Genomic DNA, 13,880 nt, shown 5'->3' with positions numbered 1-13,880 from the left:
CTGAGGTAAGTCCCCATGTCATGTCTGCCTACTCATTGCGTACTTGCCCTCCAGAGCCAGGCTCGACTTTACAAAACTTTGCCTCTCGCATTATTGTATACATTTTATAATCTAGGCCTAGCGTGCAAGTTCCTAGATTAATGTTAGATTTGTGACTTTTGTTTACCCTACAAATTCGTGCAAATCTCTGCCTTAGGAGATGGCAACATATTTTAACAGTGCTTAGCGGTAGTCGCATTTGCTAATTTGCTTTGTACCTCGTCCACAACACATGAGGTACCTTGGGTGATGTACACCCTGCACTCATGTTGTTTAGTAAAGTATGATTGAGCATATTTCAAGATCGGTATAGACATAAATACATGGAACAACATATACACTATAATATTGAATTTCATAAGTTGCATTACTACTACAGTTCAAAAATATTCATGACACGCTAATGAAAAATTCTGTCATCATTACATGCTATTGAAATTTTTTAAAATATTTTTTTTAGCATTTTTCAACATGAAATTTTTAAAATATTCTTAAATCTACGTTCATTTTTTTTCAAAATGCAATTGTTTAAAAATACTATTATTCCTTAACATGTACAAAATTGAATCGCACTAATCTTGTGTGCCTCATTGTCTTTAAATGTTACACTAAAATCTTAACATTTACACACAAAAAAATACACTATAAACTTAACCTATTATTCACATATGTAAAAGTTGCTCTACTGAGCGAACTTCTTTAAGTCTTTGTAAGTATTTTTTCTTATTTCCTTTGTAACTGCCTCCTTATTTGACCACGGAATGGTGTAGTTTGCGTGACAGAAAGTATTGTGAGGTACCACTTCGATGTTTTTTCGAAAACACATTCTCATAATCTGTAAGTAGCTGAGTCAATTCGTTTTGTTGTGCTTCAGTCAAATGTTCTGACTCTCTGACTTTCATGGCTATCAGTTTCCTTTTTTCCTCTTTATCTTCAGTAATAAATTCTTTATAATATGCTTGTCTTGTACTTAAGTCAGAATATAAATTCATTACCTGTATTCCTTCGAATCTCATTTGAAAGTTCCGGCAATATTTACCGTGCACTTCCCGTGGCCTCAACAATGGCAAAATTACACGTCTATCCTCATTCATAAGGCTTACTTCCCCGCACAAGAGGTCGATTTTTGCATCCCTCTGGCATAAAAATTCCATCCCCAGGATGCAAGCAACACCTAATCCCTTAACTACTAGGAACGAGCTTTTCGTTGCTTCATTTCCTACCGTAAACTCGACTTGCACCTGGTGCTTTATGATATGAGATTGTGCACCTATTGCACCTGTTACACGACAATTCTTTACTGGCAATACGGGTATTCTATTATTTTGACTCAAGTACTTGTAAAAATTTGCACTCATGACATTGGTTGACGCACCGGTATCGACTATTATCTGTATTGGTGCTCCGTACATATCTGCTTGCAATATAGCCTGCACAACACTTTTGTCGGTTCGGTTACACTTCTGCGGTATGTCTACAAGTTCCTATTCTATTTTTGTTCCTTCATTGTATCTCAGCATACAAAGTTTATGGCTGTCATCCGTGAATGTGCCCTCACTACACCATCCTGCAGCCAACAACGGAGAGCGTATTGTGGCTGTCTTTAGTTTAACGGATGAGCATTAGTGGGTTGACAGTTGTCTGTCACTTCCACTAACCTCACATTGTGGTTCTGGTTGTTGTTGTTGCTACTGTTGGGTTGGCCGCCCTGCCTCCCCGATGGTGTATTTTGATATTGTGTATGGCTCTGGTTTTGTGGTGGTCGGTTGTAACTTCCTGACATGTTCTGTGACGGACCTGGGTTGGCGTTCCATTGTGGCGCTGTGTTTTGTTGCCACTGTGGTGTCGGTTCGTTATGACCACGCCACTGGTTTTGGTTGTTCCGCCATTGCGGATTGCCGTTACCATTATATCCATTACTCATGCGTCCATCATGATGTCTCTTTCGATTTTGACGATTATAACTGTTGCCGTTATAACCATTGCCATTGTTTGTGCCTCGATTCTGTTGCCGGTGCTCTTGCCTATTCCCGTTACCATTTGGTACTAAGTCACTACCATTACTGTGGCTGCTATTGTAATCGGCTTTTTGTTGATTACAGCCTGCGTGGTTCCACTTGTTTTCGGTTTTCATATCTTCGATCAATAAGTCAACAAAATCCACTATTTCCATGAATTGTTCTATATCGTATTCCGGCACATTGATGAAATATCTTTTAATTTCACTGGGCAACTTCATTTTTATTAATCTGATTATGTCACGATCGGACATTGGCTCGTCCCAGTACCTGGTTTTGTTTATATACTTTTCGAAATATTTGCGTAACGTTCCCATCTTAGGATTGTACATTTCTGGACTGTACAACTCCTTTCGTAGTCTTTCTTGGATGCTATCGGACCAGAATTTTTGCAAGAATGCACCTTCAAACTGTTGCATCGTTAGACATTTTTCGGACACGTCGGTGGCCCACAGTGCCGCGTCACCTTGAATAAAGGAGACCACGAACTGTATTCTTTATCTTTCCGTCCATGTCCTGGGAAACACATTCCTGAAGCTCTTAATAAATACAACAGGGTGGACATTTCGTTTTTCGCTATTGAAGGGTTGGAATGTCCTGTGTTTTATTACATTGTCCTCTTTTTTGCACGTCTGATTGCTACATTCTGGGACATTCATCACTTCGTGATGTGCGCTGCACGGTATCACATGTTGTTCGTGCTCATAATTCGCATTAGGTTGCGGTTGCGCACTCGCACCCTGCATACCGTCAGCGTTATTACAGTAATCAGTATGCGGAGTCGGATTCATGATCTGTCCGCCACTGTTTACATTGCTTTCCAACGCAGACAGTCTTCGCGCAACCTCCTGTTGCCAATTTGGCAACTCCGCTGTCACACGGGACTTGATCTGTGCTAATTCGGCATGTAGTGCAGCAGCGCTAGCGTCAATATTTACACTCGCGGCCGCAGTCGCTTGTTCTACAGCTGTTTTTACGTCGCTTTCAATCTTTGCAGATATCTCGCGATCCTTTACTTCTAGCCATTCATTTAATTCTTTTTCTACTTTTTGAGCTTGCACTTCCAAATATGCGTCAATACTTTTCCGTGCATCTATCTCCACATTATCTACGCGGTTGGTTAAAGTCTGGACATTATCTTCAAGCCTAGCCTGCGATATCTGTAATGTTTGCATTTCGCCGGCTAAGCTTTGCACAAGATCGGATATTTTTTTGCACGCGTCCCGCATCTCGGCTAGTTCGTTTTGGATCCTATCTAGTTTCGCTTCATTGCGCTGCTCTTGCTCACGTAGCATCTGAGCCAGTTTTTCGTCTCTTTGTTTTTCCCTCTGTTCTGACATTCTTTCTTTTTCCCTTTCTTTTTGTTCTCTTTGTTGCTCTTGCTCATAGAGCATCGGAGCCAGTTTCTGATCTCTTTCCCTATCTCTTTCTTCTAACCTGCGCAGAAATTCTGCAAAGGGTCTGCAATCGGTGAGCATACTGGTACCCCGCTTAATCTAGCACTCGATTGGCCCCCCTGCCCAGGCAGTGGAGTTGTTACTCTATTCCCATTCTGCTGTGGAGCGTCATTCACGTCCACAGATCCTCGCCCCCCGCTCCGGAAATTATGTTATCCGAGGCGGTGGCTTGGGATTCGTTTACGTTTTGCAAATTATCCTCAATTTCCATATTAACCAAATTTTGTTCTTCTGGTACGGATGCTTTAGGTTGTCCTATCTTACCCATACTAAATTCACTTTAAGCCACTGACGAATCTTTAACACTGATACACACACTATTAATTATCCCCTCCAAAAATAAACATGTAAATAAACAAAACGAATAATTATACCCTCCAAAAATAAACACATAAATACACAAAACACCGAAGGTATCTCATGTGCACATGGGTTCGATATTCCGCACAGAGCGACACAGGATGCTTGCACAATAGGCCTTACCTTACTTATTTTTCTTTCTCGCAATCCTTTTTCTTTTCTACACTTTTTCCTCTCCAGATCTCCTCAGGGTGTGGTTTTGTTGTTGCACATGTAAAAGAATTCATACAAGCATTAATATTTTACAACAATTAGACACATACATAATTACATTCAGTACAATAGAATCATATTAATCGGGCCCCAAAGTTGCGGCGCCAATCTCGCGTCCGTCGGCCGTCGTAATTTAATATATATATTATTATTGTTATTATTATTTTTTGATTGTTGCCGACTTACGTGGTGGGCCTTAATAAAAATGATATTTAAGTTGAACAATGTAATAAACTTTTCATATTAATTTCCTCGGCTAGTCAGTTCACTTTAAAGCAAGAAATCTTTAGTTATTAATTAAAATTGCGGCCCACACACGCGCGAGAGTATTTTTCTTACTTCCATTAACCATTGTATTGTAGTCAGAGTCCTGGCTCTGGCTCTCGGCTATGGTACTGAAAATAGAATCTTAAAGCTAAATATTTTCTGCAACGTCGGGCGGCTGTGGAGAAAAATTAATATTATGCTAATAGCGGGTGAGTTTTCAGCTTCCGCTAATTTTTCATAAGTTAATATCGCCACGTAATGGCGTCGTTGGCTGCATCGGCCGCTGCGATTGTTGAACTGTAAATTACTTGAATGCAGGTTAATTCAAGGAAGGCGGACATGAAATCGGGATCACCTCTTACAAATTAAAAGTGCACAATAATATTAAATCGGTATATTATATGCTTAACTCATACAAATATGCTTACATTTGTCAGCACACGCAAGATGTCCCTCTAGACACATTCAAGACAAAAGAAGAAGTGAAGTAGACTAAAAAATTAACAAAAGAGCGTATCTTGTCGCCTCTTTAGATCATTCTGTCATAAATTATTCCTTTGCAATCCAAACCTACACAGAGAAATTATTATTTTACGGCTACATGATAAAAATTTGGCACTGGGGACGCTATAGTGGTAAAGTGATGGCACCACCCTGATCTCAAATGCCTGCCTTCCAGGGCTAGTCCAGTCCACAAAAGAAAATTAGAAGAAAAAAAATTCTTGTAGTTGCAAATTTTTTTACAGTGGTAGGGGGAGATGTGATGAATAACGTACAAGAAATCCTGACTGGTAGGGTGTGACCTTGTGGTTGGAGGGACACTAAAAGTTAACTTTTTCATGTTTTTCTTGGCTATATCGAGAACTGTGGCTTCTAGTGAAAATGTTTCCCATTACAGAAATAAATTATATTAAATTTCCTACAAAAAGCTCCTGTTCATTTCTTTTCTCTAGGACTAATAGTTTTGGTTTTGCAAGGCGTGGAAAAATTGTAGGTTATTAAAAACAGTTTTTTAATGGTATAAAATTGATGTTTATTGAAAAATGAAGTGGGTTAAGAATAAGTAGTAAATGTTTGTACCACATCTAAAGGCAGTAGAACCATATTAAGGGATAAATTTTATTCTGTTAGTGGCAGGGTAGAAAGGTGGAGGTGGAGGTTAGAAGCATGCAGATTGTTGTCATGAACTTCCCTCCTTCATAGGTCTGCAAAACGAAGTGAGCAGGCAGTCCCACATGATCTTTATTGCACTACATCACAAAAAGTAACTAAAGGGTGTTAACCAAGGTTATGCTGATCCTTCCACAGCTTGCCTGATGAATCACTGGCAACACAGTGTTCAGACATGCCCGGGGGTCTTTATTTTCTGCAAAGTACACTGACTCTAGATGGACTACAGATGTTGTTGTTGTGGTCTTCAGTCCTGAGACTGGTTTGATGCAGCTCTCCATGCTACTCTATTGCAGCTCTCCATGCTACTCTATCCTGTGCAAGCTTCTTCATCTCCCAGTACCTACTGCAACCTACATCCTTTTGAATCTGTTTAGTGTATTCATCTCTTGGTCTCCCTCTACAATTTTTACCCTCCATGCTGCCCTCCAATATTAAATTGGTGATCCCTTGATGCCTCAGAACATGTCCTACCAACCGCTCCCTTCTTCTAGTCAAGTTGTGCCACAAACCTCTCTTCTCCCCAATCCTATTCAATACCTCCTCATTAGTTATATGATCTACCCATCTAATCTTCAGCATTCTTCTGTAGCACCACATTTCGAAAGCTTCTATTCTCTTCTTGTCCAAACTATTTATCGTCCATGTTTCACTTCCATACATGGTTACACTCCATACAAATACTTTCAGAAACGACTTCCTGACACTTAAATCTATACTCGATGTTAACAAATTTCTCTTCTTCAGAAATGCTTTCCTTGCCATTGCCAGTCTACATTTTATACTCTCGACCATCATCAGTTATTTTGCTCCCCAAATAGCAAAACTCCTTTACTACTTTAAGTGTCTCATTTCCTAATCTAGTTCCCTCAGCATCACCCGACTTAATTCGACTACATTCCATTATCCTCGTTTTGCTTTTGTTGATGTTCATCTTATACCCTCCTTTCGTGACACTGTCCATTCTGTTCAACTGCTCTTCCAAGTCCTATGCTGTCTCTGACAGAATTACAATGTCATCGGCAAACCTCAAAGTTTTTATTTCTTCTCCATGGATTTTAATACCTACTCCGAATTTTTCTTTTTTTTCCTGCACTGCTTGCTCAATATACAGATTGAATAACATCGGGGAGAGGCTACAACCCTGTCTCGCTCCCTTCCCAACCACTGCTTCCCTTTCATGCTCCTCAACTCTTATAACTGCCATCAGGTTTCTGTACAAATTGTAAATAGCCTTTTGTTCCCCGTATTTTACCCCTGCCAACTTCAGAATTTAAAAGAGTCAACATTGTCAAAAGCTTTCTCTAAGTCTACAAATGCTAGAAACTTAGGTTTGCCTTTCCTTAATCTAGCTTGTAAGATAAGTCGTAGGGTCAGTATTGCCTCCCGTTTTCCAATATTTCTACAGAATCCAAACTGATCTTCCCCAAGGTCGGCTTCTACCAGTTTTTCCCATTTGTCTGTAAAGAACTCGCTGTGACTTATTAAACTGATTGTTCGGTAATTTTCACATCTGTCAGCACCTGCTTTCTTTGGGATTGGAATTATTATATTCTTCTTGAAGTCTGAGGGTATTTCGCCTGTCTCGTACATCTTACTCACCAGATGGTAGAGTTTTGTCAGGACTGGCTCTACCAAGGCCGTCAGTAGTTCTAATGGAATGTTATCTACTCCCAGAGCCTTGTTTCGACTCAGGTCTTTCATTGCCCTGTCAAACTCTTCACGTAGTATCGTATCTCCCATTCCATCTTCATCTACATCCTCTTCCATTTCCATAATATTGTCCTCAAGTACATCGCCCTTGTATAGACCCTCTATATACTCCTTCCACCTTTCTGCTTTCCCTTGTTTGCTTAGAAATGGGTTTCCATCTGAGCTGTTGATATTCATACAAGTGGTTCTCTTTTCTCGAAAGGTCTCTTTAATTTTCCTGTAGGCAGTATCAATCTTACCCCTACTGAGATAAGCCTCTACATCCTCACATTTGTCCTCTAGCCATCCCTGCTTAGCCATTTTGCATTTCCTGTCGCTCTCATTTTTGAGACGTTTGTATTCCTTTTTGCCTGCTTCATTTACTGCATTTTTATATTTTCTCCTTTCATCAATTAAATTCAATATTTCTTCTGTTACCCAAGGGATTCTACTAGCCCTCGTCTTTTTACCTACTAGATTCTCTGCTGCCTTCACTACTTCATCTCTCAAAGCTACCCATTCTTCTTCTACTGTATTTCTGTCCCCCATTCCTGTCAATTGTTCCCTTATGCTCTCCCTGAAACTCTGTACAACCTCTGGTTTTGTCAGTTTATCCAGGTCCCATCTCCTTAAATTCCCATGTTGTTGCAGTTTCTTCTGTTTTAATCTACAGTTCATAACCAATAGATTGTGGTCAGAGTCCGCATCTACCCCTGGAAATGTCTTACAATTTAAGACCTGGTTCCTAAATCTCTGTCTTACCATTATATAATCTATCTGAAACCTGTCAGCATCTCCAGGCTTCTTCCATGTATACAACAGATATGAATTACTAATAATACTAACACAAGAAACACATATGGTTAGAATCTGAGTACAAGTATATATCTGCACACTGTTCTATAATGCTCGAGGGATATTGATTCTTTGTCATCTTGCATGGCAGCTGTAGTGTTCTCTCAGTGCTTGCTTTTAAGTTAATAGACAGACCATATCTCCCCAGCACTTTCTGTTCAGTTTTCTTGTGAGTAGGCAAAATAACTTCACTGATCTTGTGTTTATAAAGTGGACTTATTTTTAGGTTATTGAGTGAGTTCTTCTTTTCAGTTGTTAAGTGAGGTGTTACATAAACGAGTTCAAGTGGAGCTGTCAACTGTCTACTGCACCAAAGAGCCTCTCCTTAACATGCTGTCAATATGTATTTGACAGCGTTGATTTCATTGTCTCCACTAACATTTTTTTTATTTTTTTATTTTATTTATTTTATTTTTTTTTTAACTTTACTTTATCCAGCGCATCATTCCAGCCTAACATGTGACAAGGCCCAGAGGCTTAAACAGGCAGCCTCTGTAATTAAGGCACTTTAAATACACTCCTGGAAATGGAAAAAAGAACACATTGACACCGGTGTGTCAGACCCACCATACTTGCTTCGGTCACTGCGAGAGGGCTGTACAAGCAATGATCACACGCACGGCACAGCGGACACACCAGGAACCGCGGTGTTGGCCGTCGAATGGCGCTAGCTGCGCAGCATTTGTGCACCGCCGCCGTCAGTGTCAGCCAGTTTGCCGTGGCATACGGAGCTCCATCGCAGTCTTTAACACTGGTAGCATGCCGCGACAGCGTGGACGTTAACCGTATGTGCAGTTGACGGACTTTGAGCGAGGGCGTATAGTGGGCATGCGGGAGGCCGGGTGGACGTACCGCCGAATTGCTCAACACGTGGGGCGTGAGGTCTCCACAGTACATCGATGTTGTCACCAGTGGTCGGCGGAAGGTGCACGTGCCCGTTGACCTGGGACCGAACCGCAGCGACGCACGGGTGCACGCCAAGACCGTAGGATCCTACGCAGTACCGTAGGGGACCGCACCGCCACTTCCCAGCAAATTAGGGACACTGTTGCTCCTGGGGTATCGGCGAGGACCATTCGCAACCGTCTCCATGAAGCTGGGCTACGGTCCCGCACACCGTTAGGCCGTCTTCCGCTCACGCCCCAACATCGTGCAGCCCGCCTCCAGTGGTGTCGCGACAGGCGTGAATGGAGGGACGAATGGAGACGTGTTGTCTTCAGCGATGAGAGTCGCTTCTGCCTTGGTGCCAGTGATGGTCGTATGCATGTTTGGCGCCGTGCAGGTGAGCACCACAATCAGGACTGCATACGACCGAGGCACACAGGGCCAACACCCGGCATCATGGTGTGGGGAGCGATCTCCTACACTGGCCGTACACCACTGGTGATCGTCGAGGGGACACTGAATAGTGCACGGTACATCCAAACCGTCAACAAACCCATTGTTCTACCATTCCTAGACCGGCAAGGGAACTTGCTGTTCCAACAGGACAATGCACGTCCGCATGTATCCCGTGCCACCCAACGTGCTCTAGAAGGTGTAAGTCAACTACCCTGGCCAGCAAGATCTCCGGATCTGTCCCCCATTGAGCATGTTTGGGACTGGATGAAGCGTCGTCTCACGCGGTCTGCACGTCCAGCATGAACGCTGGTCCAACTGAGGCGCCAGGTGGAAATGGCATGGCAAGCCGTTCCACAGGACTACATCCAGCATCTCTACGATCGTCTCCATGGGAGAATAGCAGCCTGCATTGCTGCGAAAGGTGGATATACACTGTACTAGTGCCGACATTGTGCATGCTCTGTTGCCTGTGTCTATGTGCCTGTGGTTCTGTCAGTGTGATCATGCGATGTATCTGACCCCAGGAATGTGTCAATAAAGTTTCCCCTTCCTGGGACAATGAATTCACGGTGTTCTTATTTCAATTTCCAGGAGTGTATCTCAATGCAAGTCAAGCAATGCATTGCAGGAAATTCTTATTCTAAATTTAAACTTGGTCATTCCTGTTCCATCAGACATTATCGGCACCCACCATGTACAATATACTGTGGGTGTGTGGTAAGTGGCTCCACTCTGTGCAGGCCACTCAACAAGTGTCAATAGTTCTTGAATGGAAGAGATTTTTGCTGTCTACTAGTAACACAATTAATGTTGAGAAAAGTGCTGTAACTGTTTGTCATTCATTAATTCACCACCAAGTGTCTGGAACATAGTTGCACAGCTTTACAATATGCTGTCAACAGCAGACAGCAGAAAGATCAACATGTATCAAGCCAATCCTTTTGCCACCAGCACTGCATAGGTCACTGACAACATCACATTTAAAAATTAAACACTTCTCAGCTATTGTTTGTAGGTGCGTATTTTACATAAAAATTCACTTAAAAACTAGAAATAAGTACTCACTAAATAAACTGAAAAAAAAAACCTCCACTACATAACACGAACTCAGTGAAGTTATTTAGTCTACATACATGAGAGAAATAGATGAGAAATGCTGGGGAGATATAGTCTTATCTGTAAATTGCAAAGCAAGTAGCACTCTTGGTGAAGTCTCCTTTCCCAAAAGAGTGCTACAGCTGCTGTAAGGGATGACTAAGAATCAATTTTCTCTCTAGCATTTTAGAAAAGTGTGCAGAGATTTATGTGGATTCTGTCCACATACATTTCTTGTATTAGTGTTATTAGTACTTCATATCCATAGTCCTTGTAGTGGTAATGCACTTTGTGGAAAATATACCACCCCAGGCATGTCTGCACATTGCGTTGTCAGTGATTCATAAGGTGAGCTGCAGAAGGGTCTGCATAACTTATTGAAACACCAAGTTATACTTTTTGTGACTTAGCACAGTAGAGAGAATGAGGAATTGCCTGCTCAGTAGACCCATAAAGGAGGGAAGTGCATGACCAAAATCTAGTGACCTACCTCCCCTCATGCTTGTAACCTGCACCCCCACCTTTCCACCCTGTTACACCCCCAGAAAACAATTTATCCATTACTAGGGCTCTATTGCTCTTAGATGTGGTAGACACATTTAATATTTGTTCTTAAACCACTTCATTTAACAGCAGACAATAATTTGGTACCATTAAAACACTATTTTTAATAATCTACAATTTTTTCCATCCCCTGCAATGCAGAAAATGAATCCTAAGGAACGTGAATAGAACATTTTAATAGGAAATTTAATGTAGTTTAATTTCGTTCTGGGAATCATTCTTGCTGGATGCTGCAGCATCAAGATATTTAAGAGAAACCTAAAAAAGGAACCTTTACACAACCCCCATCCCTATGCTCACATGCCATCAGTCAGGATTTTTACTATGTTGTTCGTGACACTCCTCGCTACCAATGTACAGAAATTTGTGACTGCACGAATTTCTTCCCCAGTCTACATTTTTTGGCCTTCATTGACTGGGCTGAACAGAAGATGGTTGTGGCTGGTTTATGGCCAAGGCTAGGAGGTGCCAAGTCCACAGTGGAGGACTTAGAACAAGCAGTAGGCCTGTCAATGGTGGAGGCCAAATCTCGTGTTGGCTGCCTGTCGCCTGATGTAGTCCTACCCTCAAAGTTGGTGCTACCAGACTGAGGTGAATTTGACTAAAAATGATGGGTATTTATAAAGATTCGGCATCTACTTGTTTTTCTGAAACACCACCTCTAACCACACACCAAAACAAGCCCATAGTTTGGGGATGTAGTAACCAGCCTGTCAGTGCTATTGTTGCTGCTGTATTGACGTTATTGAGATCCTTTTGCATCAGCTGTGGCAGTTGTGCTATTTACTTGGTAGCATTGAAAAACAGTGGTGATACTACACATTCTTTTATGAAATGAAGGAATGTTTATATCCATAAATTATCATTTAAGTCACTTTTTGTGGCTTTATTTGCTACTGTTGCTTATTTAGATTTTTTTAAAAAAACCTTTATTCTATAGACAATGTGGGTTTATGTATTTTATGAATGTAATGTGGTGGAACAAGAAAGAATCAGAATGAAGTAATACGATAGATAAAAAATTTACTCACCAGGTGGTGGCAGGAGAATACATATATAAAAAAAGGTTTTAGGTATGCAAGCTTTTGGACTCAGTGGCTCCCTCTTCTGGCAGAAAGGTTGAAGGGCAATGAAGAGGGGCAGAGTTGTGAGAAACTGGTGTCTGAGGGAAGAATACAGATGGCGCATGTGGTAAAACAGGCCCCGAGGTCACGACTGTCATGTTGTAGAGCATGATGTACAATGGGATATTGTGTGTTGCCGGTATACACCCTCTGCCTATGCCCATTCGTCCTAACTGATAACCCTGTGATCGTACCAGCTGCAAGACTTGCCTTATGCACCCCCCTACCACCACCTATACCAGCCTTGTAACTCGCAAAACATATACTATCGAAGGGAGAGTCACCTGTGAAAGAGCATGTGTCATGTACAAGCTGTTATGTAAACACTTTTAGGCCTTTTGCATCAACATCACCAAGTTATCAGTTAGGTTGAATGGGCATAGGCAGATGGTGTATACTGGTAACACACAATATCCTGTTCCAATGCATGCTCTACAGCATGACAGTCATGACCTCGATGCCTGTTTCACCACATGCACCATCTTGATTCTTCCCCAGACACCAGTTTCTCAGAACTCTTCAGGTGGGAACTAGCGCTACAGCATGCTCTTTGTTCTCGCCACCCACCTGGCCTTAATTTACATTAATTTATTCCATCTCAGCATTTCTGCACAGTAACTACTCCTTTCTTCACTCTATTTTATTTTCTACACTTTTCGTTTTCTGACCCGTATATTTTTCATTGCCCATTTCCCACCTCTATTACATACAGTGCACTTAGCTGTTCAGTTGTATTACCTCGCTCACTCATTTTATCAGTAACCTCTGCCTTGCATATTATCCTGTCTTCCACCTTTAAGCTCTCAGGTTTTCAGATCATGTCCGATGCAGTCCCCAACAATCAGTCTTTCCTTCTCATGCCTTCTGGTAAGTCTTCCCTGACCCACGGTCTGGGTGACTTTTCTGAGCTCTACACCTTTTCCTAAACTTCTCCAGTCCTTTTCCTTCACCCCTCTTCCTTACCCTTCACCCCTTCCGCCGGAAGAAGGAGCCACTGGCTCTGAAAGCTTCCATACCTAAAACCTATTTTTACATGTTTGTTCTCCTACTGCTGCTTGGTGAGTAGATTTTTTTGTCTGTGTTATTACTTTATATTGTCAAAAATTGATTACTTTCGTTGTTATAAAGAATCAGAATGAGATATAATAACACTGTGAATATTAACCTACAAAGTGTACATCAGTTGACCTTGTGAAACATTGTGGTAATATGTGGCATAGATATTAAAGACATGTTATTTCAGATCTTTGGAAGTAATTGTTTAATAGTTTCTAAAGTGCTGAAATGATTTGCTATCCATGACATCACTGTTGCTCTTTGCTGGTCAGTGGAGTATCTATTGATATTTAGAAACTAAAAATTCATATAATGTTTTACATAACTGCTTATCATTTTCAGATTAACAAATGGGAGATCTGGATATATACTGCAATTTCAGTAAATGTCGGAAACGTTTGAGCAGAATTGCTTGGATAACAAGTTGTTCCCATGCATTTTGCGAAGAACATGGCGATAGTGAATTTTCACAAAATCTTGATGACGTGAAAACATGTCCAACATGTTCCACCTCTTTGTGTAATAAGTATGATATTGTTAAAGTGGATTTGAATCCATCACCACAGTTCAGATCGGTAATTTGTTTTTGAACTTGACATGTTTATTCATTGTTCCCATATTTTTCTTTG

At 41.3% G+C, this 13,880-nt stretch overlaps 1 protein-coding gene across 4 annotated transcripts in view; it reads left to right on the top strand.

Moving 5' to 3' along the window:
- LOC124713151 (E3 ubiquitin-protein ligase CCNB1IP1-like) overlaps positions 1-13,880 on the top strand; it is a 212,690-nt gene that overhangs the window by 63,999 nt on the left and 134,811 nt on the right. For 3 of the 4 annotated variants that reach the window (XR_007005631.1, XM_047242928.1, XM_047242927.1), the window contains exon 2: positions 13,594-13,826. The exons of the other annotated variant lie outside the window; for it this stretch is intronic. Coding sequence is in view for 2 of the 3 variants with exons in the window: in XM_047242928.1 (XP_047098884.1) it covers positions 13,602-13,826 (225 nt within the window). In the remaining variant the exon portion in view is untranslated. The remainder of the gene's footprint in view (positions 1-13,593; positions 13,827-13,880) is intronic. 4 annotated transcript variants of the gene reach the window in all.

This window comes from Schistocerca piceifrons, chromosome 1 (assembly GCF_021461385.2).
Source record: "Schistocerca piceifrons isolate TAMUIC-IGC-003096 chromosome 1, iqSchPice1.1, whole genome shotgun sequence".
In the NCBI taxonomy this organism is placed as follows: domain Eukaryota; kingdom Metazoa; phylum Arthropoda; class Insecta; order Orthoptera; family Acrididae; genus Schistocerca; species Schistocerca piceifrons.
This window is presented reverse-complemented; position numbering and strand designations above follow the sequence as displayed.